The 26538-nt window shown below is 49.2% G+C and overlaps 2 protein-coding genes across 13 annotated transcripts; both read right to left on the bottom strand.

The window, feature by feature from the left end:
* Positions 1-939: 939 nt before the first annotated feature.
* EBP (EBP cholestenol delta-isomerase) lies at positions 940-9982 on the bottom strand. 5 transcript variants are annotated; one of them, XM_032258601.1, is made up of 6 exons: positions 9092-9982; positions 8747-8806; positions 7237-7606; positions 2763-2799; positions 2502-2632; positions 940-1421 (listed from the first exon to the last, which is right to left on the bottom strand). In XM_032258601.1, exons 3-6 carry the CDS (start codon positions 7535-7537, stop codon positions 1198-1200), a joined length of 693 nt encoding a protein of 230 aa, XP_032114492.1. In that variant the 5' UTR covers positions 7538-7606; positions 8747-8806; positions 9092-9982; the 3' UTR covers positions 940-1197. The 5 variants fall into 5 exon arrangements, with proteins under 5 accessions (XP_032114492.1, XP_032114491.1, XP_032114494.1 ...); XM_032258600.1 differs by lacking the exon at positions 8747-8806 and adding an exon at positions 8470-8707; XM_032258603.1 differs by lacking the exon at positions 8747-8806 and adding an exon at positions 8470-8707 and having other exon boundaries at positions 7237-7555.
* A 212-nt stretch (positions 9983-10194) lies between these two features.
* On the bottom strand, positions 10195-22276 carry PORCN (porcupine O-acyltransferase). 8 transcript variants are annotated; one of them, XM_032258591.1, is made up of 15 exons: positions 22137-22276; positions 21288-21823; positions 19789-19981; positions 19351-19394; positions 18800-18981; positions 18584-18714; positions 18451-18468; positions 17167-17181; positions 16943-17068; positions 16682-16782; positions 15552-15628; positions 15392-15455; positions 15200-15285; positions 14045-14155; positions 10195-10641 (listed from the first exon to the last, which is right to left on the bottom strand). In XM_032258591.1, exons 2-15 carry the CDS (start codon positions 21763-21765, stop codon positions 10540-10542), a joined length of 1728 nt encoding a protein of 575 aa, XP_032114482.1. In that variant the 5' UTR covers positions 21766-21823; positions 22137-22276; the 3' UTR covers positions 10195-10539. The 8 variants fall into 8 exon arrangements, with proteins under 8 accessions (XP_032114482.1, XP_032114487.1, XP_032114486.1 ...); XM_032258596.1 differs by having other exon boundaries at positions 21288-21460; positions 22137-22273; XM_032258595.1 differs by lacking the exon at positions 22137-22276 and having other exon boundaries at positions 19789-19910; positions 21288-21460; positions 21670-21934.
* Between the last annotated feature and the right edge of the window lie 4262 nt (positions 22277-26538).

Raw genomic sequence — 26538 nt, 5'->3', positions numbered from 1 at the left:
TTAGGCCCCCTAGTCTGTGGCATTTTTTTTTTCATTCTTTTTATTTTTTTGAGACGGGGTCTCACTTTGTCAGCCAGGCTGGCGTGCAGTGGTACGATCTCAGCTCACTGCCGCCTTGACCTCCCAGGTTCAAGTGATCCTCCTGTCTCAGCCCCCAAGTAGCTGGGATTACAGGTGTGTGCCACCATGCCTGGCTGATTTTTGTATTTTTTGTAGAGACGGGGTTTCGTCATGTCGTCCAGGCTGGTCTTGAACTCCTGAGCCTAAGCAATTCTCCCACCTCAGCCTCCCAAAGTGCTGGGATTACAGGTGTGAGCCACTGTGCCTGGCCTTGCATATAATTCTTTTTTTTTAAATTGCATTTTAGGTTTTGGGGTACATGTGAAGAACATGCAAGATTGTTGCATAGGTACACACATGGCAGTGTGATTTGCTGCCTCCATCCCCATCACCTATATCTGGCATTTCTCCCCATGCTGTCTCTCCCCAACTCCCCACCCCCCACTGTCCTTCCCCTATTTCCCCCCGACAGACCCCAGTGTGTGATGCTCCCCTCCCTGTGTCCATGTGTTCTCATTGTTCAACACCTGCCTATGAGTGAGAACATGTGGTGTTTGATTTTCTGTTCTTGTGTCAGTTTGCTGAGAATGATGGTTTCCAGGTTCATCCATGTCCCTACAAAGGACACGAACTCATTGTTTTTGATGGCTGCATAGTATTCCATGGTGTATATGTGTCTATGGCATTTTGTTATGGCAGCTCGAGTTAAGACAAGGTGACTGTGGGACCAGTGATAGGGTCTGTGTGGTGAGTTATGGGGTCTTGGGAGGTCAGTGATGGAGGTTTGTGAGGTCAGAGGTGGGAGGTCTATATGAGGCCGATGGGGGTCTGTGGGGTCATAGGGCATCTCTGGGGTTAGTAATTAAAGATCGCTCAGTATTAGAGTCAAGATCTTTTATTTCCCGATTTAAAAAATTGCCACCATCATAGACCTCCTGGCTTCTCTTGTATCTGTGTCCCAATGGCTCCCAGCAGTGCCTCCACACAGCCCCTTTCTTCCCCGTCTCATGCCCACCCATGAGCCAGAGTGTACAGATCAATTAGCTTTGTCCCTCCAACCTGTGGGAGCAGGACTAGGCTCTTCTGGCAGGTGGAGAGCTCCTCCTTGGCCAGCATTTGAGCCCGGTCCACCACTCCTCAGTTCTTCTTGCTCTTGGCTTTCGTGACCTTGGCATCCAGCATGCTCTGGGCATGAGTGAGGTGCTTCACAGCATCAAGCACGAGGACTCCAGGCAGCACCAGCCACAGGCTGTTCATGAAGACAAAGTAAAACCAGAAGTGGAGAGGGTGGCCCAGCTCCCCATGCTGGAATCCGTCACGGTGCTCCGTCAGGAAGTAGAGCACATCCCCATAGATCTGACCTGTGGGTAGCAGGAGGGAAAGGAGAAGCCCCTGTGAGGAAGGGGAAGCTTTCCCCATCTCTATTCCAAGGCACTTTCCAAGTTATCATTTAGGGTCTCAGAGCTAAGTATTCTGAAATCCTAAAGCTGAAAATCTAAGAAATCAGAAAAGTGGGATTCCAGACGGCAGAAAGCTGAGAATTTCTGAACTCAGGAGAGCTCACACCTTCAGATTTAAGGAAGTTCAAAATCCTAGAATCAAGATAGCTTAGGATTCTGGGACTAAAGATAACTCATATCTCTAGAACTAAAGAAAGCTAACAATTTAACAACACAAGACGACTGAGGCCAGGCACGGTGGCTCAAGCCTGTAATCCCAGCACTTCAGGAGGCCAAGCCAGGAGGATTGCTTGAGCTCAGGAGCTTGAGACCAGCCTGGGCAGCATGGCAAAACTCCGTCTCTACTAAAAATACAAAAATTAGCCAGGCATGGTGGCACATGCCTGTAGTCTCAGCTACTCAGGAGGCTGAGGGGGGGAAGATTACTTGAGCCTAGGAGGTGGAGGTTGCAGTGAGCCGAGATCATGCCATAGCACTCTGGCCTCAGTGACAGAGCCAGACCCTGTTTTTAAAAAAAGATGACTGAGCCGGGCGTGGTGGCTCACGCCTATAATCCAAGCACTTTGGAGGCCAAGGCAGGTGGATCATCTGAGGTCGAGAGTTCAAGACCAGCCTGACCAACATGGTGAAACCCCGCCTTTAAAAAAAAAAAGAAAAAAGATGACTGAATCTTACAGGAAAGGATCTCAGAGTCCTGACTCTGGAGGTTCCAGGGGCTTCCTGCCACCCTGAGCCATCTCATATAACCTTCACAGGAGACTTTGTGATGGAGGAAGAGGAGGAGGAAGAAAAATGAACCCTCCCCACCTAAGAGCACAGGCTCAGAGAAGGGCATGGCCATTCCAGAGCCTCAGGGGGTTTGTCACTGAGTCTGACTCATCCTTGGAAGGGCACCATTGAGAGACCCCACCCACAGGGATGCACCTGTGTCTGTGGGTCCCCCACCTAGTGCCCAGTGCCTCTCTAGTGCCCTCTCCTCACCCACAGAGACCACGAGCTGTAGAACGAAGCGTAGGGGATGCTGGCGGAGAAAGGCAATCACCACCCACAGGCTGAGTGGTCCCCAAAGGCAAACTGTGATGCTCTCCATGCACACTGTGAAGTTGTCACCCCTGTGGGAGAAAGCATGAGGGGACACTGGCATTGCTGTGCTCTTCCCACAGGTGACCCCTTTGGTGCTCCCCAACTCACCATCCCCTCCAAAACCAATGCCACTCTCCACCGACAGAGGCAAACACTTACAGGATGTATCGGCTGTCTCCCTTGGAATATTCTTTCCCTGAAGAAAAGAGACAGGAAGAATAAAGGCAGGGAAAGGAACTCACATTTGTGAGAGCTGGGGGCCCCTGCAAGCAACTTCATAACCTTCCCACATGTCCGCTTCCTCATCAGTGAAATGGGGTAACTTTTTGGATTCTAGTGGTTTATCTAAAACAAGGTAGTGTGTGCAAAGCCTGACACAAAACAGTGCAGCTGTGACTAGTACTCAAGAATTGTGTACGGCATAAAAGGAGGCAGGTGTAGATGATGGGAGTGAGTGAAGTAGCTAATGAGACAGAGAGAATGTAGGTGAACAGATGAGTGAATAAAAGAATGAGCAGAGTAGCCAGGCGTAGTAGTGTGCACCTGTAAGCCCAGCTACTTGGGAGGCTGAGGCAGGAGAATCTCTTAAACCTGGGAGGCAGAGATTGCAGTGAGCGGAGATCACGCCACTGCATTCCAGCCTGGGCGACAGAGTGAGACTCCATCTCAAAAAAATAAAAAAATAATATATTAAAAAAAAGAGCAGAGAATCGGGCTGGGCGTGGTGGCTCATACCTGTAATCCCAACACTTTGGGAGGCTAAGGTGGGATGACGGCTTACATAAAGGAGTTCGAGACCAGTCTGAACAATATAGTGAGACCCCATCTCTACAAAACATACAAAAATTAGTTGGACATGGTGGCATGCACCTAAGCTGAAGTGGGAGGACGGCTTGAGCCCTGGAGGTTGAGGCTGCAGTGAGCTATGATAGCACCATGGTGCTCAGCCTGCATGACAGAGTGAGACTGTCTCAGGAAAAGAAAGAAAGAAAGAAAGAAAGAAAGAAAAAGACCATCCAAAATAAAACTAGGCAGAAGACTTGAATAGGTTATTCACAAAGAGGATTTCTAAATGGCCAATAAGCACATGAAAGATGTTCAAACTTCCATTAGTCACTATGGAAAAGCAAATTAAAACCAAAATGAGATAGCACTCACATTTACTGGAATGACTAAAATTTAAGAAACATCTGACCAGCTGGGCTCAGTGGCTCACATCTGTAATCCCAGCACTTTGGGAAACCGAGGCAGGTGGATCACCTGAGGTCAGGAGTATGAGACCAGCCTGACAAACATGGTGAAACCCCGTCTCTACTAAAAATACAAAAATGAGCTGGGTGTGGTGGCACATGCCTGTAATCCCAGGTACTCAGGAGGCTGAGGTAGGAGAATTGCCTGGACCTGGGAGGCAGAGGTTGCGATGAGCTGAGATTGTAGCACTGCACTCCTGCACAGGCGACAGAGTGAGACTTGGCCTCCAAAAAATAAAAAACCAAAAAAAAATCTGACCATAATAAGTGTTGGCAAGGATGTGGAGAAACCAGGACTCTCCTACGCCGCTGGTGGAAATATAAAATGGTGAAACCATTTTTGAAACAGTTTGGTAGTTTTCCATAAAATTCTATACACACATACCATAAAATCCAGCCATTCCACTCCTATGTATTTACCCAAGAGAAACGAAAGCAGATGTCCACATAAAGACTTGTATTAGAATGTTCATAGCAGCTTTATTCCTGAGGCCAAAAAACACTATTGTATATTTATTTGTTATTATTTTTTGAGATGGAATCTCGCTCTGTCACCCAGGCTGGAGTGTAGTGGCGTGATCCTGGCTCATTGCAACCTCTGCCTCCCAGGTTCAAGTGATTTTCCTCCTGAGTAGCTAGGATTACAGGCACCTACCATCACGTCCAGCTAATTTTTGTATTTTCGTAGAGATGAGGTTTCACCACGTTGGCCAGGCTGGTCTCTAACTCCTGATCTCAAGTGATCCAATTGCCTCGGCCTCCCAAAGTGCTGGGATTACAAGCGTGGGCCACCACGCTCAGCCTATTTTATTTTTTTTGAGACAGAGTCTTGCTCTGTTGCCCAGGCTGGAATGTAGGGGCGTGATCTTGACTCACTGCAACTTCTTCCTCCTGGGTTCAGGAGATTCTCCTGCCACAGTCTCCTGAGCTCGGGGATTACAGGCAAGCGACACCACGCCCAGCTGATTTTTGTATTTTTAGTAGAGACAGGTTTTACCATGTTGGCCAGGTTTGTTTTTGAACTCCTGGCCTCAAGTGATCCACCTGCCTGAGCCTCCCAAAGCGCTGGGATTACAGGCATGATCCACTGCACACAGCCTTGTTTATAATGGCAGAAGACCGAGGAAAAATGCCCATCAATACTAGACAAGTCAAATAACTGTATAATGTCTGTTTCAAAAGCTCTTTATGAAATCATGAAGAGTGACCTCATAAAAAAAGCAGCCGGGCGTGGCGGCTGATGCTTATAATCCTAGCACTTTGGGAGGCTGAGGTGGGCAGATCACTTGAAGCCAGGACCCCATCACTAAAAAAATATGTTGTTTTAAAAAATTAACTAGGTGTGGTGACACATGCTTATAATCCCAGCTACTAGGGAGGCTGAGGCAAGAGGATCGCTTGATTGCCCAGGAGTTCAAGGCTGCAGTGAGCTATAATCATGCCACTACACTCTAGCCTGGGTGACAGAGCGAGACTCCATCTCAAAAAAGAAAATGGCTTCTTTGGTTTTCTTGTAAGGAAAAAAAGAAAAAGAGAAAAGATCAGAAGTATATATAGCATGTTATCATTTGCATAAAAAGGGAAAAATGCAAACAATGATAATAATAATAGTGAATAGTTACATGGCATCCACTGTCTGCCAAACACTCTTCTAAGTATCTTACATACAGCCGATTATTACTATTATCCTCCTTTTACAATTGAGCAAATTGAGATTTACAAATGTAAATAAACTAGAAAGAAACATAAACATAAACAACTATCATGCCTATAATCCCAGCACGTTGGGAGGCCGAGGCGCATGGTCAGGAGTTTGAGACCAGCCTGGCTTACATGAGGAAACCCCGTCTCTACTAAAAATAGAAAAATTGGCCAGTTGTGGTGGCAGGCACCTGTAATCCCAGCTACTAGGGAGGCTGAGGCAGGAGAGTCGTTTGAATCCGGGAGGTGGAGGTTGCAGTGAGCTGAGATCACTCCACTGCACTCCAGTCTGGGCGATAGAGCAAGACTCCATCTCAAACAAACAAACAAACAAACAAAAAATACCAGTGCCTAAAAGTATTTGGGGAAACTTGGTCGATAGAAAGATTTTCACTGCAAATCTCTTTAAATGGTTTTTTGACCCATGTGACTATACATGGAACAAAAAAGTTAAATAAGGCTGGGCACAGTGGTGGGTACCTGTCATCCCAGCATTTTGGGAGGCTGAGGTGGAAGGACTGCTTGAGCCCAAGAGTTAAAGGACAGCCTGAACAACATAGCAAGACTCTGTCTCTACAAAAACGTGAAAATAGAAGGATTAGCCAGGCATAGAGCTATGTACCTATACTCCCAGCCACTGGGGAGGCTGAGGCGAGATGATCACTTGACCCCAGGAGTTAGAGGCTGCAGTGAGCTATGGCAGTGAGTTATGATCATGCCACTGCACTCCAGCCTGGGCAACAGAGCAAGACCTTGTCTCAAAAACAAGTTATCTACCAGTTTTGGAGAAGGCCAAAAAAAAAAAAAAGAACGATAATAATTACAATTTTCTTTTAAGACGAAGTCTCACTCTGTTGCCCAGGCTGGAGTGCAATGGTGCAGTCTTGGCTCACTGCAACCTCTGCCTCCCAGGTTCAAGCAATTCTCCTGCCTCAGCCTCCCGAGTAGCTGGTGCATGCCACCACACCTGGCTAATTTTTAGAGACAGGGTTTCACCATGTTGGCCAGGCTGGTCTTGAACGCCTGATCTGGTGATCTGCCCACCTCGGCCTCTCAAAGTGCTGGGATTACAGGCATGAGGCACCGTGCCCAGCTAATTTTTGTATTTTTAGTAGAGATGGGGTTTCTCCACGTTGACCAGGCTGATCTCAAACTACTGACCTCAAGTGATCCTCCTGCTTCAGCCTCCCAAGGTGCTGGGATTACAAGCGTGAGCCACTGCACCCGGCCCATAATAAATTTTTTAAAAGGTTAAATAAAAAATTAAAATAAATCAGGGCCGGGCGCGGTGGCTCAAGCCTGTAATCCCAGCACTTTGGGAGGCCGAGGCGGGTGGATCACGAGGTCAAGAGATCGAGACCATCCTGGTCAACATGGTGAAACCCCGTCTCTACTAAAAATACAAAAAATTAGCTGGGCATGGTGGCGCGTGCCTGTAATCCCAGCTACTCAGGAGGCTGAGGCAGGAGAATTGCCTGAACCCGGGAGGCGGAGGTTGCGGTGAGCCGAGATCGCGCCATTGCACTCCAGCCTGGGTAACAAGAGCGAAACTCCGTCTCAAAAAAAAAAAAAAAAAAAATTAAAATAAATCAAATGGAAGAATAGGTGGGTAGGTAAACATCCAAGCCAATCCCTGCCCTGCAAATCCCCTCCCACAGCATATGAAAGAACTCAGGACTCACAGAGTTGGGATAAGAAGGCTTGGTCTCCAAGCAGGTCCTCGTAGTAGAGAATGAACCAGCCCTCAATCACCAGGTGAATGAACCCACACACTGCAAACCAGCACAGGGACAGTCGCCGCCAAGTCCCCAGTGGGACCACTGCAGCACGACCCGACAACAGCCATGTGGTCACAACTAAGACCCCTGTGACAGAGAAGAGGCCAGCCAGTATATGCCAGGTGGGGCGGTCATTAGGCACGAAGTTGTCCAGTCTTAGGTGCTGAGGCCAGTATGGGTGCAAAGGGCCCGCGTTGGTAGTCATGTCTTTGTGGGCTGATGGCTTCGTGTGGATAGGCAGGAAGTTAAAAAAAAAAAAAAGGAACAGGAAAACCTGGACAAATAGAAAGCACAGAATGAGATAATAAAATTCGAATAGTTTATTACCAAAGAAATATAAAAGGACCGAATTTACCAGTTAACAGACAGGACTGTAACATTTCTAATTACATTCTGTTTTAAGAGTATGACCAAGGCCAGGCACTACGGCTGGTAATTCCAGTGATTTGGGAGGCTGAGGCAGGAGTATGCCTGAGGCCAGGAATTCAAATCCAGCCTGGGCAACGTAGCGAAACTCTGTCTCTAAAGAAATAAGAAAATTAGCCATGTGTGATGACGCATGTCTGTAGTCCCCAGCTACTAGGTAGGCTGAGGCAGGAGGATCGCTTTGAGCCCAGGAGTTCAAGGCTGAAGTAAGCCGTGATGACATCACTGCACTCCAGCCGGAGACTCTGCCTCTAAAAAAGAAAAGAATGCCGGGTGCTGTGGCTCACGCCTGTAATCCCAGCATTTTGGGAGGCCGAGGCGAGTGGATCACTTGAGCTCAGGAATTCGAGACCAGCCTGGCCAACATGATGAAACCCTCTGTTAAAAATACAAAAATTATCCAGGTGTGGTGGCTGCACCTGTAGTTACAGCTACTTGGGAGGCTGAGGCAGGAGAATCTCTTGAACCCGGAGGCGGAGCTTGCAGTGAGCAGAGATTGCGCCACTGCACTTCAGCCTGGGCAGCAGAGCAAGACTCTGTCTCAAAATAAAACAGAAAAGAAAAGAAAAAGAACATGACTGAAATATAAGGCCACAGAAAGACTGAAAGCTTGTTCCAGCCCTCTAGGAGCCATATTATAATGTGGTAGAAACAGTCCTGATCTCAGTCCTTGGGGGTCAAAGTCTGGTGGGAGGCACATGGGAACAACACCTGATCCCAGCCCTCCCTGTCACAGTCTGGCGAGGGAGATATAGGACCAGGCTTGGTCTCTTCCTTCAAGGATCACAAACTGGTCACGACCACCAAACCCAGTCCTGTGCTCCGGAGTCACGGTTTGGTAAGAGACACAGGAACCAGGCGTGGTCCCGTTGCACGGGTCAGCGTCTTGGACTGTTCAACAGAAAGCTATTCCCTCCCCCTGCCGTCCCCGTAGTCCTGAAAACTGCAGCTGGGGGACAGAGGAAAGAAAACGAATCAGAACTACAACCTTCAGTGCCGGCGTTTGGAAAGCCAGAGCCTCCTCGCGAAAGCTTGCAATGCCGTCAACCTGCCGGGAAGTGGCGGAAATTGAAAGGCTAGTATCGGGCAAGGAGCGCTAGAGCGGAACACAAAGCCCTCCAATCCGAACCAGACCCCTCCAGTCCTCCTGCCCAATGAGAAGGCGGATCTTGTCGTCCGGACAACCGTGCGGTAGCAGGGGGTCTCGCGCCGGCGAAAGGGGGCAGTGGGGGGGGGATGGCAAAGGGTCTCGCGCAGGCACGCCGCCGAGGGCTGGCTGCAGAGCCTGGGAGAGCTAAGAGAGGGAGCAGGGTGCCGGGTGGAGGGCACTCACCCAGCCGCGAGACGGTAGCGGCCTCCTGCAGGACTCCGGACTGTCTCTGTGTTGGCCCTGGAGCTCTGTCACATCCCTAGTTCGGGCTCATCCCCCTCGTAGGTTCCCTCGCCTTATGGAGCGGGCCAATGGCGAAGCGAAGAAGGCGGCCTGTGCCGCTCCCAACCAATAGGCGTTCTCTGTGTGCTGCTGGCCCCGCCCCCACGCGTGGCGCCATTTTCACCTGAGTCAGGTTTGGGGTGGAGACTGGGGCAGGCCAAGGTTGGTGGGCGTTTTGCGTCCGTAGCCAATCTGCATCGAGTAGTCCTGGCTTCAATTTCCCCATTCCCTCTTCAGTCGGTCAAAACAGGGACTCATTAAGGGCTGCATCCTCATCATCTGCTGGTGAAATCAGCTTTGCGTTGCATCCTCTCACCTCCGCCCTTTTCTAAGTAGAGTAACCCTCATCATAATGCAAGGAAAGTGTTACAGGCAGATCACATCCTGTACACTGCAACCACCCCCTCCCCTGCTCTTATGTGCTCAGAACTCCTCAGTTCTAATAGCGATCATTCTCTCTTCTCCCAACCACAAGTCAGAAGAACTAATCAGAACCCAAGCCTCTGAGTCCTACTGGCCAATTGGCATGAAGACCCTCAATCTCCCTGTGCCAATTCTAAAAAGTCAATCAAATGCCTAACCACCAGTGGGCCCCCAGACGGAGCAATCAATCAGAATCCAGACCCATCCCAGATCTCCCTTCCAATTAGAACCCACAACCCTCAGTCCTAAGGACAAATAGGCACCCATCCGTCATCTCTCTTGCTTTCTCTCCTCTGTGTCCCACTCAGAACAACCAATCAGAATGGAGATCCTTCAGTTTTCCAGCCAATCAGGCCTCCCCAACATCCAACTATACAATCTGTCCCTGCCCTACTCACACCAAGCAGGACCAGGACCCTGCCATCTTCAGGCTCATCATCTAATCTAACAATCATAAACTAACCATGAACCAATCATAGTCTGCTCTCTTCTCATGGTTTCTAGCTTCCAAACCTTTATCTATGCTGTGCCCCCTTCCTCACTCATTCCTATTCCCCTCTGAGTAGTGAAGAAGAAGCCTATTGTATATTTCCTACTTTTATTTGACAATAACAAACTTTATATAAAAAGGAAGACAGAAGGCGGGGAGGCCCTGGATCTCCCCCTCTCAGTTTCCCCAAGTGTCCCCCACCCCTAGGTCCCAGCAGGGACTACTCCCTTCCCGCCTTGTGGTGGGGTGGGGATTGACAGGCATGGAAATAGTGTGACTGTGTGTGTGTGTGTGTGTGTGTGTGTATGTGTGTGTTAAGGTGTTGGGAATCAAGGATGGAGGGGGCCAAGGAGTAGACAGAGGGCCTTCCCTCATCTTCCATCAGTGGCACCCTGAGAGGGGTCTTAAAAGGGTTATTAGGGTCCACAGATGTGCCTCAGCCTATGAGACGGTAGAAGATCCAGCATCCAAAAGTGACCCAGTGACTGGCCCAGTTGAGCTCTGACCACTTGTGGAGAGTGTATGCCATGCCGTAGCCCTGTGGGAGAGAAAGAGGTGATGGTCCCACTCAGCAAGGACAAAGAAGGTCTCAGGAAAACCCATCCTTTGCCCAAGGACATTTCTATGATTACCCTAGGTGAGGCCCTGCAGAAGGGCCTACGTACATATGAAAGGTGACCAGATATAGTTTTTGTCTTCTTTAAAAATCATTTTAAAAACAAAGTGATCCCATTCTCTGGCCTGTTATCTCCCAAACATATAAAGAGCTCCTAAAAATTTTGAGAAGGTAAATAAGTCATCCCAGTAAAGGAAAAACAAATGGCCCTTAAACACATGAAAAGATGCTCAGCCTCATTCATAATCTTCCTCTTTTAATTATTTTTTTTGAGACAGGATCTCATTCTGTTGCCCAGGTCGGAGTGCAGTGGCATGATCTCAGCTCACTGCAACCTCTACCTCCCGGGTTCAAATGATTCTCCTGCCTCAGCCTCCCGAGTAGCTGGGATTACAGATGCTGTGCCACCATACCCAGCTAATTTTTGTACTTTTAGTAGAGACGGAGTTTCACTATGTTGGCCAGGCTGGTCTCAAACTCCTGATCTCAAATGATCCACCTGCCTCGGCCTCCCAGAGTGCTGGGATTACAGGTGTGACCTGCTCCACCAGCCATCTTCTTCTTTATTGAAGTGGCAAACAAATCCAGGAAGTTTGAGAGGCACTCTATGCTGGTGGGGCAGCAAGCACATTCATGCATTGCTGGTGGGAGAGCACAAAAGTACTACTCCATTGAGACTATCAGGAACAGATCCTACAGATCTGTCTGCACCTGTGTGGATCCACGTGGGTACAGAGTTCCTGCTGCAGCATCACTTGTAATAGGAAAGGACTAGAAATCACCTGATGTCCACCAATAAGAGAAAAATTAAACTGTGTTACATCCTCGCAGTGGAAAAAATGAATGAAGACACTATATACTGATGTGGAAGATTTTCAAAAATTGCAGAATAGTATCATTCGTGTGTTATCTTTAGGGTAAAAACTCGGGGGGTAGAATTTAAATATATATATATATATATATATACACATATATATATATATATATATTTTTTTTTTTTTTTTTTTGAGATGGAGTCTCACTCTGTCGCCCAGGCTGGATTGCAATGGCGCAATCTCAGCTCACTGTAGCCTCTGCCTCCCAGGTTCAAACGATTCTCCTGCTTCAGCCTCCCAAGTAGCTGGGATCACAGGTGCCCGCTACCATGCCCAGCCAATTTTTGTATTTTTATAGAGACAGAGTTTCACCATGTTGGTCAGCTGGTCTCGAACTCCTCACCTTGTGATCTGCCCGCCTCAGCGTCCCAAAGTGTTGAGATTACAGGCCTGAGCCACCGCACCCGGCCTAAAATACATTTTCTTATTTGTGCCCTAGGTGAGGGCACAAATATGCTTAAATTTTGTAAAGATATTTTAATAAAAGGATAAAAGTGGGCCGGGTGCAGTGGCTCACACCTGTAATTCCAGCACTTTGGGAGGCCAAGGCGGGTGGATCACCTGAGGTCAGGAGTTCGAGACCAGCCTGGCTAACATGGTGAAACCCTGTCTCTACTAAAATACAAAAATTAGCCAGGTGTGGTGGCGCATGCCTGTAATCCCAGCTACTCGGGAGGCTGAGGCAGGAGAATCACTTAAACTGGCGCCAAGATCGCGCCACTGCACTCCAGCCTGGGCGACAGAGAGAGACTCCGTCTCAAAAAAAAAAAAGGATAAAAGTGATTACCTGTAAGAGGGTGGGGGGCAGAAGGTGGGAGCAAGTCTTTTCTCTGAATATCTTGACTACTGTTTGGTTTTCGAACCACATGATAGACATTCACTATTTTAAAATATTTTAATGAAAACAAAACAAAAATTTTATTTAAAAAGAAGCAGGCCAGGTGTGGTGGCTCATGCCTGTAATCCCAGCCCTTTGGGAGGCTGAGGCGGGTGGATCATGAGGTCAGGAGTTTGAGACCAGCCTGGCCAACATGGTGAAACCCCGTCTTACTAAAAATACAAAAATTAGTCGGGGGTGGTGGCACACGCCTGTAGTCCCAGCTACTCAGGAGGCTGAGGCAGAAGAATCACTTGAACCTGGGAGGCAGAGGTTGCAGTGAGCCAAGATCACACCACTGCACTCCAGCCTGGGTGACAGAGCGAGGCTCCATCTCAAAAAAAAAAAAAAAAGCAAAACCCAGATTTTGCACACTTAATCTGGATTAAAATTTTTTTAATGTCAAAAAACATGAAGTTTTGTTTTAGACTGAAAAAACTAACTAAAAGAGAAGCAAAAGCCTGGATTCTGCAAGAGCCATATGAATAAATGTTATTTTAAAGTTGTTGTTAATTTAAAAAGTAGTAAAATCTGGAATTTGCATACTCAACATGAACAAAAATAATGCAGACATTTTAATGAAAAATTTTAAAGTGCAGAATCCAGGGTTTGTATACTCGACCTAAGTAAAATATTTTTTAAATAAATTAAACAGGGTGCTCCTGTCTGTTATCCTGGCACTTTGGGAGGTTGAGGTGAGGGGACTGCTTGAGCCTAGGAGTTCGAGATCAGCCTGGGCAACGTCGGGAGACCCTGTCTCTACAAAAGAATTTAAAAAAATTAGCTGGGCTTAGTGGCGTGCACCTGTAGTCCCAGTTACTCAGGAGGCTGAAGCAGAAGGATGGCTTGAGCCCAGGAATGTGAGGCTGCAGTCAGCCGTGATCACACCACTGCACTTTAGCCTGGGTGACAGACTTTGTCTCAAAAAAAAAATTAAGAAGTCTTGAAAATTCTACCTAAACAATAATGAAGTGAAATAATTAACAAAAGTAAAACCTGGATTTTCCACTCCATCTCTATAAAATGAATTTTTTTTTTTTTTTTTTTTTGAGACAGAGTCTTGCTCTGTGGCCCAGGCTGGAGTGCAATGGCATGATCTCAGCTCACTGCAACCTCTGGCTTCCAGGTTCAAGCGATCTCCTGCCTCAGCCTCCTGAGTAGCTAGAATTACAGGCGTGTGCCACCATGGCTGGCTAATTTCTTATATTTTTAGTAGAGATGGGGTTTCACCAGCTTGGCCAAGCTGGTCTTGAACTGCTGACCTCAAGTGATCCTCCTGCTTTGGCCTCCCAAAGTGCTGGGATTACAGGCGTGAGCCACTGTGCCTAGCCTAAAATGAATTTTAGAAGTAAAATAAATAAACATATCTTGCACACTTCACCCAAATAAAAGACCCAACAGTGTGACTCAAGCGGAGGGACTACGGGAAAGGATGGAGGAAGACTGGAGGCCCACGCGAAGCAGCACAGTCTGAGCAGCTCAGGCCTCAGCTTCCCCGCATTTGTCCTCATGGTTTCCCCCTGGCAGGTAGCTCCACCCTTGGTTAACCACCCAGCCCAGGCCCCCCCCTCACCTGCTCCTCTGTGGTGTCGTCCACATCGACATCAAACAGGGAGCCCAGGTAGGCCAGGTGGAAGATGGCCAGGGCTCCAAAGAACAAGTTTAAGGCTCGCACCCCCAGGCCCTGTGGGGGGACAGATGGATACACTTGGCAACTGGACCTACTCACTGTCCCCCACCTCCTCCTGCGCAGGGGAGCCCAGGGGACACACGGGGCACAGTGGGTCCCAGGACTGAGGATGCCCAGGGTACCCCCTGAGATAGGAAAGAGATGGTTCAGGGAGCCTCCTATGGGAGTTCAGAGGCTTCCAAGGATGAGGGTGCTGTCCACAGTGAGGGCATCCTGGGTTGGGGGAGGGCACGTCTCCAGGCAGAGGAGGAAGAGTGGCGGGGCTTTGAGTCGGGGCTTTATAGTGATAAACGTTGACATCGGGTGGGAGACAAATATGAAGTTGTCTGTACTTCTTATTGCAAACAGAATGAAAAACATAAAATGAAACAAAACCAAATCCCCACCATGACCTAGAGAGTCCATGCCTCCCACCCATCTCCCCTCCCCACCCCACCTCTGCTCAAGCCACACTGGCTGCGTTGCTGTTCCTCAAAGATTCCAGGCCTTTCCTATCTCAGGGCCTTTCCTGAGGGTCCCTCTGCCTGGAATGTTTCCCTCCCTCACCTCCTTCAGTTAAAGGCCTCAAACGTCACCTCACCAGGGAGGCTTCTCTGACCTCCCTATTTCAAATGGAAATCACCCCCATACCTTCCGTCCCCCTTTCCCCACACATTTTCTCCTTAGCACTACTTGCAAGCTAACACACTATTGTTAGACTTTACTGACTCATTTTTCATCTACTGTCCGCCTGGCTAAAACGTTTGTCCCGTAGGGCTGGGACTTTGGTCTGTTTTGTTCACCACAGTGTCTCCAGCACCTAGAGTGCCAACAGGTGCTCCACAGATATTCAATGGGGGAAACGAATGCCAGGTGTGTATACAGCAGATACTCGATAAATGTCTGGTAGAGAAACAGATGCCAGTGAACAGAGGAGAGGTTATGAGGATGGCACCAAAAGAAGAAGCTGGGCACCCTGAGACAAATACAAGATAGAGACAGAAGGAACATTTTGGATGGGGAGTGTCAGGCACAAGGTTGCCCAGGCTGAACCCTCACCAAGCGATGCCGGTGTGAACAGTCTGGCGGGCACCGCTTTGACAAGACACAGGCACTGAGGATCCGAGCCAGGCGCTTCCGAAGGACTGGGGCGGTGGGGAGAGGCAAGGGGGTCAGGTTAGCCTCAGGGGATGCTGGTTCCAGCCCCCCACCAATCTTCTATCCATTGGCTGGGCTGGGCCATGCACTCACCATGCTCCACATAAGTGATAAAAGCCAGGGACATCAGGACCGCAGCCAGGTGGAAGCTGAAGCCCTGGGGGAGTGGAGGGGACAATGAAATGGGTGAGGAAGAGGCGCTGCCACCTGCCCCCACGCAGCTTCCACCCTGATCCTGCTCCGCCCTGCTCACATGCAAGAGGGCACTGGCTGCATAGGTGACCAGCACAGCCGAGAAGGTCCCCAGGTGGAGAGCATTCTTGAAAACATCTGGAGGGGAAGAGATGTGGGACAAAATTCTCCTGAGAGTCCCCCAGCCCCTCCTGGAGGGCCACCAGCAGGATGAGAGTACCCACAACCTGTTGGAGCCCCCAGGATAAAGTCCTTAGATGACCTCAAACTTCACATGCCCAAAGCCCAGCTCCCGATCTCCCCACCAGCCTGCCCTTCCCAGTCTCATCAAGTTCAGTGGATGTCAACTCCACCCTTCCAGTTCCTCAGGGCAAAAACATGGGAATCACCCTTGATTTGTCCTCCCCAAACTCCCACATCCAAACTCAGCAAATTCTGTGAGTTCCACCTTCAGAATATGCCAGAATCTGAGCTCTCCTCTCTGTATCCACTGCCACCACCACCATCATGTCCCCTCTCTTCTGTCTGTCCTCACAGCAGCCAAAGGGATCCTGTTGCAACCCAAGTCAGCCCAGGGCCCTCGTCTGCTCAGAGTCCTGCCGTAGCTCTCATCTCTCTCAGAGAAAAAGCCAAAGTCCTTTCTGTGGCCCACGAGACCCTCTGGGCCCTCCCTGACCTCACCGCCTGCCACCAGCCCCTCGATCACTCTGTTCCTGCCTCACTGGCCTTCTTGCTGTTCTCCACACACCAAGCAAGCTCCTGCCTCAGGGCCTTTGCACCTGCTGTTCCTGCCATCTGTTACACTCCTCCCGTGTATACCTGCACTCCCTGCTCCCTCACCTGCCTTGCATCTTTGCTTCAATGTCACCTCCACCGGGAGATTTGCCCTGACTAATTTTTTTTATGATTGCAATACCCCACCCTCCCCACTCCTATCTCATACCTGCACTCCTGGATCACCTTTACCTGCTTTATCTTTTTTTTTTTTTTTTAAACCATAGCACTTATCAACACCTGAGTTATTAGGTATTTTTTTCTCTTATTTATCATTTGCCCCCCAACAGAACTGCAGCTCCACAAGGGTAGGGATTTGGGGTGCCTAGCATGCGGAAGGTGCTCAGTAAATGTTGTATGAATGTATGAAAGGGCCTGGGTTACCAACACAGCTGGAGTGGTGACTTGGTGACTCACAGTTATTTAGCCAATAAGACATGGGCAGGTTCCAGCTTGTGACAACTTCCACCATTGACCGAGGCAGCTCCACATTCAGTGGCTTGGACACCGTCAGATCCCTGTGGGCAGAAGAGACACGCAAATTCATTTGGGATCTCAACTCATCTGACCACCACACTTCTGTCTAGGCTGTTCCCTCCCCCGGGAGTACCCGCCCTCCTCCCTGCAGCTCCTCTAGGCGGCACCCTGTGGGAGAGGGGGGTCCCCAAGCCCTCCCACCATTCCAGGTGATCCTTCTCCTCGGTAAAGCCAGCCCCCGCCAACGTGGCCGTGGCCTCGGACAGAAAGCCCACAAAATAGTTGCTGAAGTGGAAGGAGACAGCACTCTCGTAGGCTCGCAGCCACCTGGGGAGAAAGGGGCAGGGGAGACAGGCATCACGTTTCGGCCCTAGCATGATACCCCACCACATGTCAGCATCCCCGGTCCCGCTCTGTAGACTCACCTTACCATGGTGCCCCTAGGGCCCCCAGGGGTCAGGAAGGCAGCAGAGAAGAAAGAAAAGAGAGTCAGAGAGGCCCTGGAGGCTGATCTGAATTGTTCAGACAAGACAGACGAAATGTAGCCGCAAAAAAAGGTGAACTATGATAGTCACACACAGACATCCACCTTCAGGTAATTAGTCTTAAGTGGCTCAAACAGATGCACGAGCTGTCCTAAAATATGACATGGCCTTGCAGGCTCACATGGCCAAATGGCCAAAGCCACCATCAGAGACCTGACCTCACAGACCTGCCCCCTCTAACAGCCAGACACAAATCTTATCAGACTCCCAGCCTTGCAGTGCTCTAACCTGACTCAGCGACCACAGGACAGCCGAAAATCCCTGAGCTGGGCACAGAGAGCATCAAACACCCTGCTGTGCACACACACACCCCCTGCTAGTGGCAATCAGACATGGGCAAAAACAGGCAGCATCCTGCGTTGGAAGAAGCACAGGTTCTGAAGTTAGGCCTGGGATTCATGCCTGGCTGCTTAGCTGGGTGACACTGGTCAAGTCACTTGACCTTTTAGAGACTCATTCAGCATTAGACCTAATCAGCAGCCAGAGAGTAGGGGAGGGGCCATAAAAACAAAGGGCCAGATGAAACCCTGTAGTCCAACCAGAGGCAGTCAGTCCTGCAGACAGGCACAGACCAGAGTCGGTTACGACCCCTCAGCTAGATAACACCAAGCCATCAGACAAGGCAGACGTACAGGCAGAGGTAGCCGATGAACTCCACAGACAGGCATATGACATGCTACGGTCAGATCCATTCCTGGCCAAAGCTACAAAATGTCAGAATCATCAACACAGATTTATCTGATCCAATGACAGCCACGCACCCTATCATTGATGATGGCACAGCCAGACAGCCACTCACAGGCTCACACTCAGGGGGTCAGTGGCCAATAGACAAAACAACCCATACATGTCCCTAGCCAGAGTTGCTGACAGGTTAAAGTCACCCAACCAACACACATGTCACTCTCCATGACAGTTATGTGACTCACTTCTAATAGCAAGACAGCTGAACAGATGGACAGCCAGACACACAGTATGTGTTGGAGTGTCAGTCATACAGAGTCACAGAGCCAAGCTTGGTCAGCCAGCCAGCCACAGTCTCTGTCTAGTCGTGGAGTTGACGGTCAGACACACTTGGACACACAGAACCCATTGGTCGGGGGCTCTGCCCCCACTCACGTCAGCCCCACTCCATGAGCCCTTACACCTGCCCCCCTCATTTACCTGGCTTTGCGTTTCTTGCTGTAGTAACAGAAGACAGAAAGAAGCATTAAGAGACAGACTCAGAACTGGGGAAACCGCGGGTCCCTACCCAACCCCCTTACTGCTGGGCAGGGATCTCAAAGGCTATGCTCACTTGCGAAGTAGGCGGTCACCGTCGAGGGGGATGAAGTACGGGAAGAGGTAGGGGCCCACACAAGTGGACAGCACAAGGCACAGCAGGGCCAGTGCCAGGCTACGGGCCACCTTCTGCAGCCACTGGCGGCTCTGTAGGGAAGGGATCAAGGCTCCATGAGTGCTGCTCCGGGGCAGCTCCCACAGTCCCTGCCCACCTGTCCACCCAGGACCTCACCAGTGGGCGGCCTTGGACAGCCTGTAGGTAGTTGTGGAAGGATATCCAGGGCCCGAAGACAATGGTGCCCACGAAGTAGAGGTAGCCCATGAACTCCACTGGCGAGGGCACTGCACCCACCTCGCCCCGGTCCAGGTCGAAGCCCAGAGACACTGCCTTCATGGCCACGATCATCTGGGCCCCTATGTGTGGTGCCCATGGTCAAGTGGATGGGCAGAGGGCAGATCAGCATGGCAGGGAGGAGGCGCACCAGGTGAGATGTAGTAGGAAAAGAGGGCACAAAGATGGATAAGTGGGCATGGGACAGGTAGGCAGGTGGGCAAGGAAATAAACGAAAGATAGATGCTCTTACTCCAGAGAGTCAGGCATGTACATGACATGAGACAGACAGACTTAGGGAAAATGCACGGTGGAAAGAGACAGGAACCTGAGGGTAATGTGACGCCTGCATGTCCAGTGGGGTGGGCAGATGAGCGAGAAAAGCAGGGGAGGAAACGCACAGGGTGGGGCGGCGGAGGGGATGAGCAGGTGAGAGGGGCAGGGCTACCTACCTCGCATCTTGTGCCATGTCACAGTGTCTACCATGTGCATCTCACTGAGGAAAAAGGTGTTGGTCTTGGTCCCATGACATTCATGGCCTCCGAGACCACAGAGGTGGGGAACCAAGGTGCCCAGAGGGTTCTGCTTCCTCCCATCCTACAACCGTCTCATGGCTGAAAAATTATCCCAGGCTCCCTCCTCCAGGGGGAGCCCATGCTCAACCTGTCCCTTACAGTCCTGTGAGAAGACCAATCTTCCAGATTCCCTTCTCCGGGGACACTCCATGCCCTCCTGTTCTGTGCCTCCTCGTAGGAGAATGACTCTCCCAGACTCCCTTCTTTCTCCGGGGAATCTTACCCCCTCCCTGCCCTGGACAACTTCATCTGGGGCGTGGGGACCCACCCACACACTTCAGCCAGCAGTGTGAGGATAAGGACGCACACCCATACCCCATGAGTAGGTAGATGAGGATGGTGACGGAGAGGAAGACGCCTCGATGGGAGGAATGTCGGCAGAGGAACAGCACGAGGTAGCACAGGAGGCTGAGCAGCACGACCCAAACCATGTGCAGCTGGAAGAAGTGGTAGAGGCTGAAGAACCCGCCTGCCACGGTGCTTGCATGCTTCAGGTAGGATGGCAACCCTTTGGGCAAAAGGGAGAAAGAAGGAGAAAGAACGAGAAAGAGAGAGAGAAAGAGAGTGTGGGAGGAAGGGAGGGAGGGAGGGAGAGAGGGAGAACAAGAAAGAGAAGGTTGGTGGACTGGTAGGAAGGGGAGGATGGCCTGGGCAGAGGGCATAGCCAGGGCAAAGGCCTACAGGCTGGAATGTAGTGGGATCGGGGGGGCCTGGAACAGGTGTTGGGGAGCTGGAGAGGGTGGCAGAGCCTGGGTTTAAAGAAAAGAAACTTCTATAAAGGGTATTTGGGGGACCCTGGAAGAAATTCAAGTATCAATTTATATAGGATAACATTATTGTATCCAGATTCAATGTCTCAGGGGGTAATGGTGGAGGATGTGGTTGTGGGGGATGATGTCCTTGTTCTTGGGGCCACACACTGAAGGATGTGGGGTACACTGTCATGATGTCAGCAGGTTATTCAAGCAATTCAGGAAGATGATAGATAGATGGATGGATAGATAGATAGATAGATAGATAGAGCCAGCTAATGTGGCAAGATGTTGAAGTTGGAGAATCTGGTGATGCATGCGTGGGCGCTCATTGTACTATTTTTTCAACTTTTCAGTGGCTTTGAAAAATTTCAAAATAATAAACCTGGGAAAAAATAAACCATCCATTTAAAATAAAAGAAAAAGAAAAAAGAAAGTGTAGAACCTTCGGATCTCAGATTTCCAGAAATCTCCACGTCCTATAGGAACCTCGGGGACTTGGAATCTTTCATTAAGATACAGGCCTGCTATGACTGTGGAAACATTTCAGAATCCTAGAATCCGGAAATCGCATCATGCCCTGATTATAGAAATCCAGAACGCCAACATTTTAGAAGTCTAGAATGTGAGAATTTCAAATTGTCAGAATCTCCAAGCCCTGTAATCATGGTACTTTGGGATTTCATAACCCTGCGACATCAGCATGCCAGTGTCTTATAACCTTGGGTTGTAGACATTTCAGAATCCCAAGATCCAAGAATCTCAGCTTTCCGGAATCCCAGAAGTCAGGAATACTGAAGGGCATGGCTTGGCATGGCAGGATGTGGCTCAGTGTGGTGTGGCTCAGTGTGGTGTGGCATGGGGTGGCTGGCATAGTAGGATGCGGTGTGATGGAATGGGGTTTGGCCTGGTGGGATGTGGTGAGGCTTAACATGTTGGGGCCCGGCTTGGACATGCTGGGCCCCGGCAGGATGTGGCAGGGTAAGGTGTGGCTTGATATGGATGAATGTGAGAAGTCTGATATGGCCTGGCATGGTGGCACACGGTATGGCAGGCACTTACCGAGCCTCCAGAGGAGGCGGCAGGCAAGGCAGATGGCAAGGAGCAGCCAGATCTGGTCAAGGCCCTGCTGGGCAGTAGGCAGGAGACAGCCTTGCAGTAGCTGTTGGAAAAATTCCTGGCGGCTGAAGGTGGCCATTGCGGACCCCCACGGATGGAAGACCAGATGGATAGATCTGTCAAAGCGGGGACACAGAGGGAGCGGGTGTCCGTGGGGCAGACCTCGCTCAAGGGATGGACTCCGGCACTCACATTTCAGTTTGGGCTGCCCGACCCATGTAGAGGTACGGTACTGGGGGCCTGGGGGAGGGTGTGAGAAGTCAGGTACATCAGGCTGAGCCGCCAGCTGTGTACGTGTGGGTGTTCGTTCAGCACGCACACGCACAGCCTGTGACCTGGAGTGAATGAAGGACCTCTGTCTCTCCAATGCTATGAACAGTCCAGTCCGATGGTGGTGGGATGGCATACATTTCAGGCCCATATATCAAATGGGGCGGGCGACGGGAAGGGGAATCCCTGGTTTCCAAGGTAGAGTCGCTCTGGGTGGAGGGCAGAGAGGGGGATTCTGTGACACTTGGGGGCCGTGTGCATCTCTCCTTGTATGGATGCGGCGGGTTGGGGGGTGTCCTGTATCCTCCGCGCGCCCCATCTATCCTCTCCCGGCGAGAGGCCGCCAACAAAGTCCTGCCCAGGTCCGGGGGCTGCAAGGAGGTGGTGGTAGGGGACATAGCCGGAGGGAGAGTCGGAAAGGTGATGGGGAGGGTGTCCCACCACTCGCGCTACAGATCCGCCCGGGGAGGCCGGCTCAGGGATGGGAGCAGGGGAGTCGCGTGCGCACTACTGGCGACCTACCTGGCAGGAAAGAAGCCGTGGTCCTGGGGACCGAAGACGTGCTGCCGCCGCCGCCGCCTCCTCCGGGCAGCCTACCCCGCAGGCCGCAAGGCCGGGACCAGCAGCGGCTCCCAGGGCGGCGCGGCGAGCGGGCCCTTTAAATCCCGGGGCAGCCCGGCCGCTGGCTCGGCCAATGGGAGAGCAGGAGGGGGGCGGGGACGGGGACGCGGAGGAGGGGAGCGGGAGGATCGAGGGAAGGAGGAGCGCGGGGTTGAGGGGAGCCGGGCGCGGGGGTACGTCGGCGCGCAGGGCGTTCACGCCCGCACCTTTCCGGCCTGTGGCCGTTGCAGCCCCGGACCGCTTGCGTCCGGAGGATTTCTGGCCATCCAAGAACAAACTTCCAAATCTCCAAATTTCCAAGCCTTGGAAGCTGAGAAGGGAATGAAGGGGGAGGGAGGAGGGAAGCCGCTGCACCCCCAAATGGTCACCCTGGCACGTCCTCTAGATACCGTGGTGGCCCCGTTTCACAGATGGGAAAACAAACCGAGATCTCTCCTTCCTCGTCCTTTGAGAGAACCGAAGTAACTTCCAACCCTTCCCGCCTCCGGGGAACGGCCAGGAACATTTATAAGTAATGACTGTGTCACCTAGGAACACAAATTAGGCGCCTGTGCTTCCCCTGGGGACAAGCTGTGAGCACTTGGCGTGTTGTCGTTGAGAAATGATTTGCATGCTTAATTCCCCGGCAGACTCTTTGCATTGAAGGTGACTCCAGCGACTAGTAAATGTTCCCTGTGAACTAGAAGGAGGCTAGTACGGAGCACGTAAAAAGGGTATTTATAAAGCTCTTACATCTATAATCCCAACACTTCAGGAGGCCAAGGGTAGGAGGATCGCTTGAGGTCAGGAGTTGGAGACCAGCCTAGCCAACGTGGTGAAAACCCGTCTCTACTAAAAATACAAAAATTATCCGGGAGTGGTGGTGCAAACCTGTGGTCCCAGTTACTCGGGAGGCTGAGGTGGGAGGATGGATTGAGCCTGAGAGGCAGAGGTTCTAGTGAGCCGAGATCGCGCCACTGAACTCCAGCCTGGGTGACCGGGCAAGACCCTGTCTCAAAAATGAATGAAGACAGGGCGCGGTGGCTCACGCCTGAAATCCCAGCACTTTGAGAGGCGGAGGCAGGTGGATCACCTGAGGTCAGGAGTTCGCAACCAGAATGGCCAAAATGGAGCAACCCCATCTCTACTAAAAATACAAAAAAAAAAACAGAAAAAAAAAAAAAAAAAAATTAGCTGGGCGTGGTGGCGGGTGCCTGTACTCCCAGCTATTCTGGAGGCTGAGGCAGGAACCTCGGAGGTGGAGGTTGCAGTGAGCCAAGATCACACCATTGCACTCCAGCCTGGACAAGAGTGAAACTCCTTCTCAAAAAATAAATAAGTAAATAAATAAGAGCAAAACTTCTTCTCTAAACAAATAAATAGATAAATAAGAAAGAAAGCACTTAAACTGGCCCCAACAAAGACCCGTATAGGGTTCTATCTGCACCGACACTAAGGATTTATGTAGCACCCGCCTTCTACCTACCCTACTGCTGCAGTTTCTAGGCATTCCACTTTGTACCAAGGGTGATGAAGCCTATTTTTCCAAAAGAGCACTTACTGCATGCTTAGCTGTGACGTGGAAGGGAGAAGGAAGCCCAGGTCAAGCTGGACTCCACCCTGACCTGGGCAGCCAACTGAAACAAATTTTAATCAGATTAACAACGGCCTGTTTGGAACTGGTAAGTCATGTTCATTCACCCGTCTTCAGTGTCATTTTCTGTTAAACAAAAGAGTGGCCTTGGCAGGTTTTTGCTGGGAAACACCAGTGGTAATCGAAGAGAAATGTATGTTTTCTCTCTATTTTAACATGCAGTTAAGTGGAGTTCTAGCTCATAAATTAGTATTCACGTATAATATACAAAAATATTTAATGTTTAATATATATATATTACCATATATATATAAAATGAATAATAGCTTAGACCAGATGCACAAATCCCAATTCTTTTCCTTAACAGCAGTATACAGGACATGTATTTTATGAATTAAATTTTATTTTAATTTTTTTCTCAGTTGTCAAACACACTCAAGTTGATTCAACAAAGACCCACAGCACCTACCGGAATACTTCCCTCAGCTGCAAGATCTGGCATTTAAAACTGGAGGATTCTTTAGTAAGCTGGTTTTCTCCAACAAGGAAAAAAAAAAAAAACTGGAAGATTCTTACCACATGTGCTTCTGGGCTTTGAAAACTTGATCCTTTCCATCTAGGCTTTTGACCTGTGCAACAAAGAACTAGTATCTAGATTTTAGGATATGTAACAAACATCTACAAATCACTAAGAAGAAGACAAACAATACACTTGGCAATAGACATCGGATACAAACAGGTAATTCACAGCAGAAGAAACCTGAAATGGCCAATATGTATAATATATGAAAAGATAACCCAATTTGTTTACTTATCAGGGAAATATAAAATTAAAACAACGGTGAGATATAATACCATTTTACACCTACCAGATGTTGTGCTTCATATTTTTTATCACTGGAGATTAGTAGAGGGTGGACACTCAGTAAATATCTGTGGTCATTCTGGGTTAGGGTTTCTGGGGTGTTTTAAATGAGTACTCCATAATTAAATAAATGCAAATTAAAAACAATGATATACTGTTTTTCTCTTATTGGACTAGCAAAAATTCGAAGCCTTATAATGATAACATATTTACTCTCTTTCTGTCTGTGTCCTTCTTTTTTTTTTTTCTCTCTCTCTCTATATATATACATATGTAATTTATATATATATAATCTTTCTGAATGATACACAGTGATTTTTCTGAATTATTTGATAGTGGTTGCAGATATGATGCCCTTTTAACTAAATACTTCAGTATGAATTTCCTAAGAGCAATGACTTTTTTTTTACATTGCTACCAGCATAGTATGAGGCTTCCATTGCTTCACATTCTCAGAAATATTTGTTATCTGACTTTTTGGTTCTAGCCACCCTGGTGGGCATGTCAATAGCATCTTTGTATAGGAAATTCGAATCATAGATTAAAAGACTAATCATAGACCAAAAAAACCTGATAACAAGATTCTGTTACCAGGTTTTTTTCGTTTCCTCCAATGTGGAACAATGTCTTCATCTTCACTTAACTTTCATGATCTTGATGTTTTAGGAGAGCACAGACCAGTTCTTTGGAAGAATGTCCTTCAGTTTGGGTTTCTCCGATGTCTCCTCATGATTAGATTTGAATTCTACATTTTTGGCAGGAATTCCACAGAAGTGACGCTGTGTTCTCAGCTTATCAGGAGGCAGGAGGGTTCAGTTAATCCCGAAATTGGCATTAGCATTGATATTTTGGTTAAAGAGGTCTTCCAGTTTTCACCAGTATAAATTTACTGTTTTCCCCTTTGTAATTCTTTTTTTTTTTTTTTGAGACAGGGTCTTGCTCTATCGCCCAAGTTTGAGGGCATTGACGCAATCATGGCTCACTGCATCTTTGAACTCCTGGGCTCATGTGATCTTCAAGGACTAAAGGTGTGAGTCACCATGCCCGGTTAATTTAAAAAATTTTTTTTTGTAGAAACAGGGTCTCACTGTGTTGCCCAGGCTGGTCTCAGATTCCTGGGCTTAAGCAATCCTCCTGCATCAGCCTCCCAAAGTGCTGGGATTACAGCCATGATCCCCTTTTGTAATTAATAAGTATCTTGTTGGGAGATACTTTGAGACTGTAACTGCATTTTTAAAAAGCAAACTTTTACTCACTACTTTAGCATCCATTGGTGGTTCTTGCCTGAAGCAATAACTATTCTGATGGTGGCCAAATAATGATTTTTCTTTTATACATAAAACGGGATTTTACTGTGAGGAAGACCTTTCTTTCTCTTTCTCTCTCTGGGACACATAGATTCTTATTTTATTTTTTATATTTATTTATTTATTGAAATGGAGTCTTGCTCTGTCACCCAGGCTGGAGGGCAGTGGTGTGATCTCCACTCACTGCAACCTCTGCCTCCCGGGTTCAAGTGGTTCTTCTGCCTCAGCCTCCCAAGTAGCAGGGATTACATACACCTGCCACCATGCCTGTCTAATTTTTGTATATTTAGTAGAAACAGGGTTTCACTATGTTGGCCAAGCTGGTCTCGAACTCCTGACCTCAGGCAATCCACCCACCTCAGCCTCCCAAAGTGCTGGGATTACAGACATGAGCCACTGCACTTGGCCAGATTCTTATTTTGTTGATTGACTTTAGGGTCTCACTCTGTTGCCCAGGCTTGAGGGCAGTGGCTCAATCATAACTCATTGCAGCCTACAACTCTTAGGTTCAAGCGATCCTCCTGCCTCAGCTTCCTGAGTAGCTGGGACTTTTAAAGA

This window comes from Sapajus apella, unplaced genomic scaffold, assembly GCF_009761245.1.
Source record: "Sapajus apella isolate SASKATOON/1434 unplaced genomic scaffold, GSC_monkey_1.0 scaffold103, whole genome shotgun sequence".
NCBI classification, from domain to species: Eukaryota; Metazoa; Chordata; class Mammalia; order Primates; family Cebidae; genus Sapajus; species Sapajus apella.
This window is presented reverse-complemented; position numbering and strand designations above follow the sequence as displayed.

What these genes read in the sequence shown, in the direction of transcription:
- EBP (XM_032258601.1), bottom strand. Translation starts at nt 7,537, where the DNA reads ATGACTACCAACGCGGGCCCTTTGCACCCATACTGGCCTCAGCACCTA. An exon ending in AGCCTTCTTATCCCAACTCT is followed by an intron (nt 2,800 to 7,236) that starts GTGAGTCCTGAG and finishes TCTTTTCTTCAG; the next exon opens with GGAAAGAATATTCCAAGGGA. An exon ending in ACAGCTCGTGGTCTCTGTGG is followed by an intron (nt 1,422 to 2,501) that starts GTGAGGAGAGGG and finishes TGCTACCCACAG; the next exon opens with GTCAGATCTATGGGGATGTG.
- PORCN (XM_032258591.1), bottom strand. Translation starts at nt 21,765, where the DNA reads ATGGGCCTGAAATGTATGCCATCCCACCACCATCGGACTGGACTGTTC. An exon ending in GAGAAGGATCACCTGGAATG is followed by an intron (nt 16,783 to 16,942) that starts GTGGGAGGGCTT and finishes TTCTGCCCACAG; the next exon opens with GGATCTGACGGTGTCCAAGC. An exon ending in ACGACACCACAGAGGAGCAG is followed by an intron (nt 10,642 to 14,044) that starts GTGAGGGGGGGG and finishes TCTCTCCCACAG; the next exon opens with GGCTACGGCATGGCATACAC.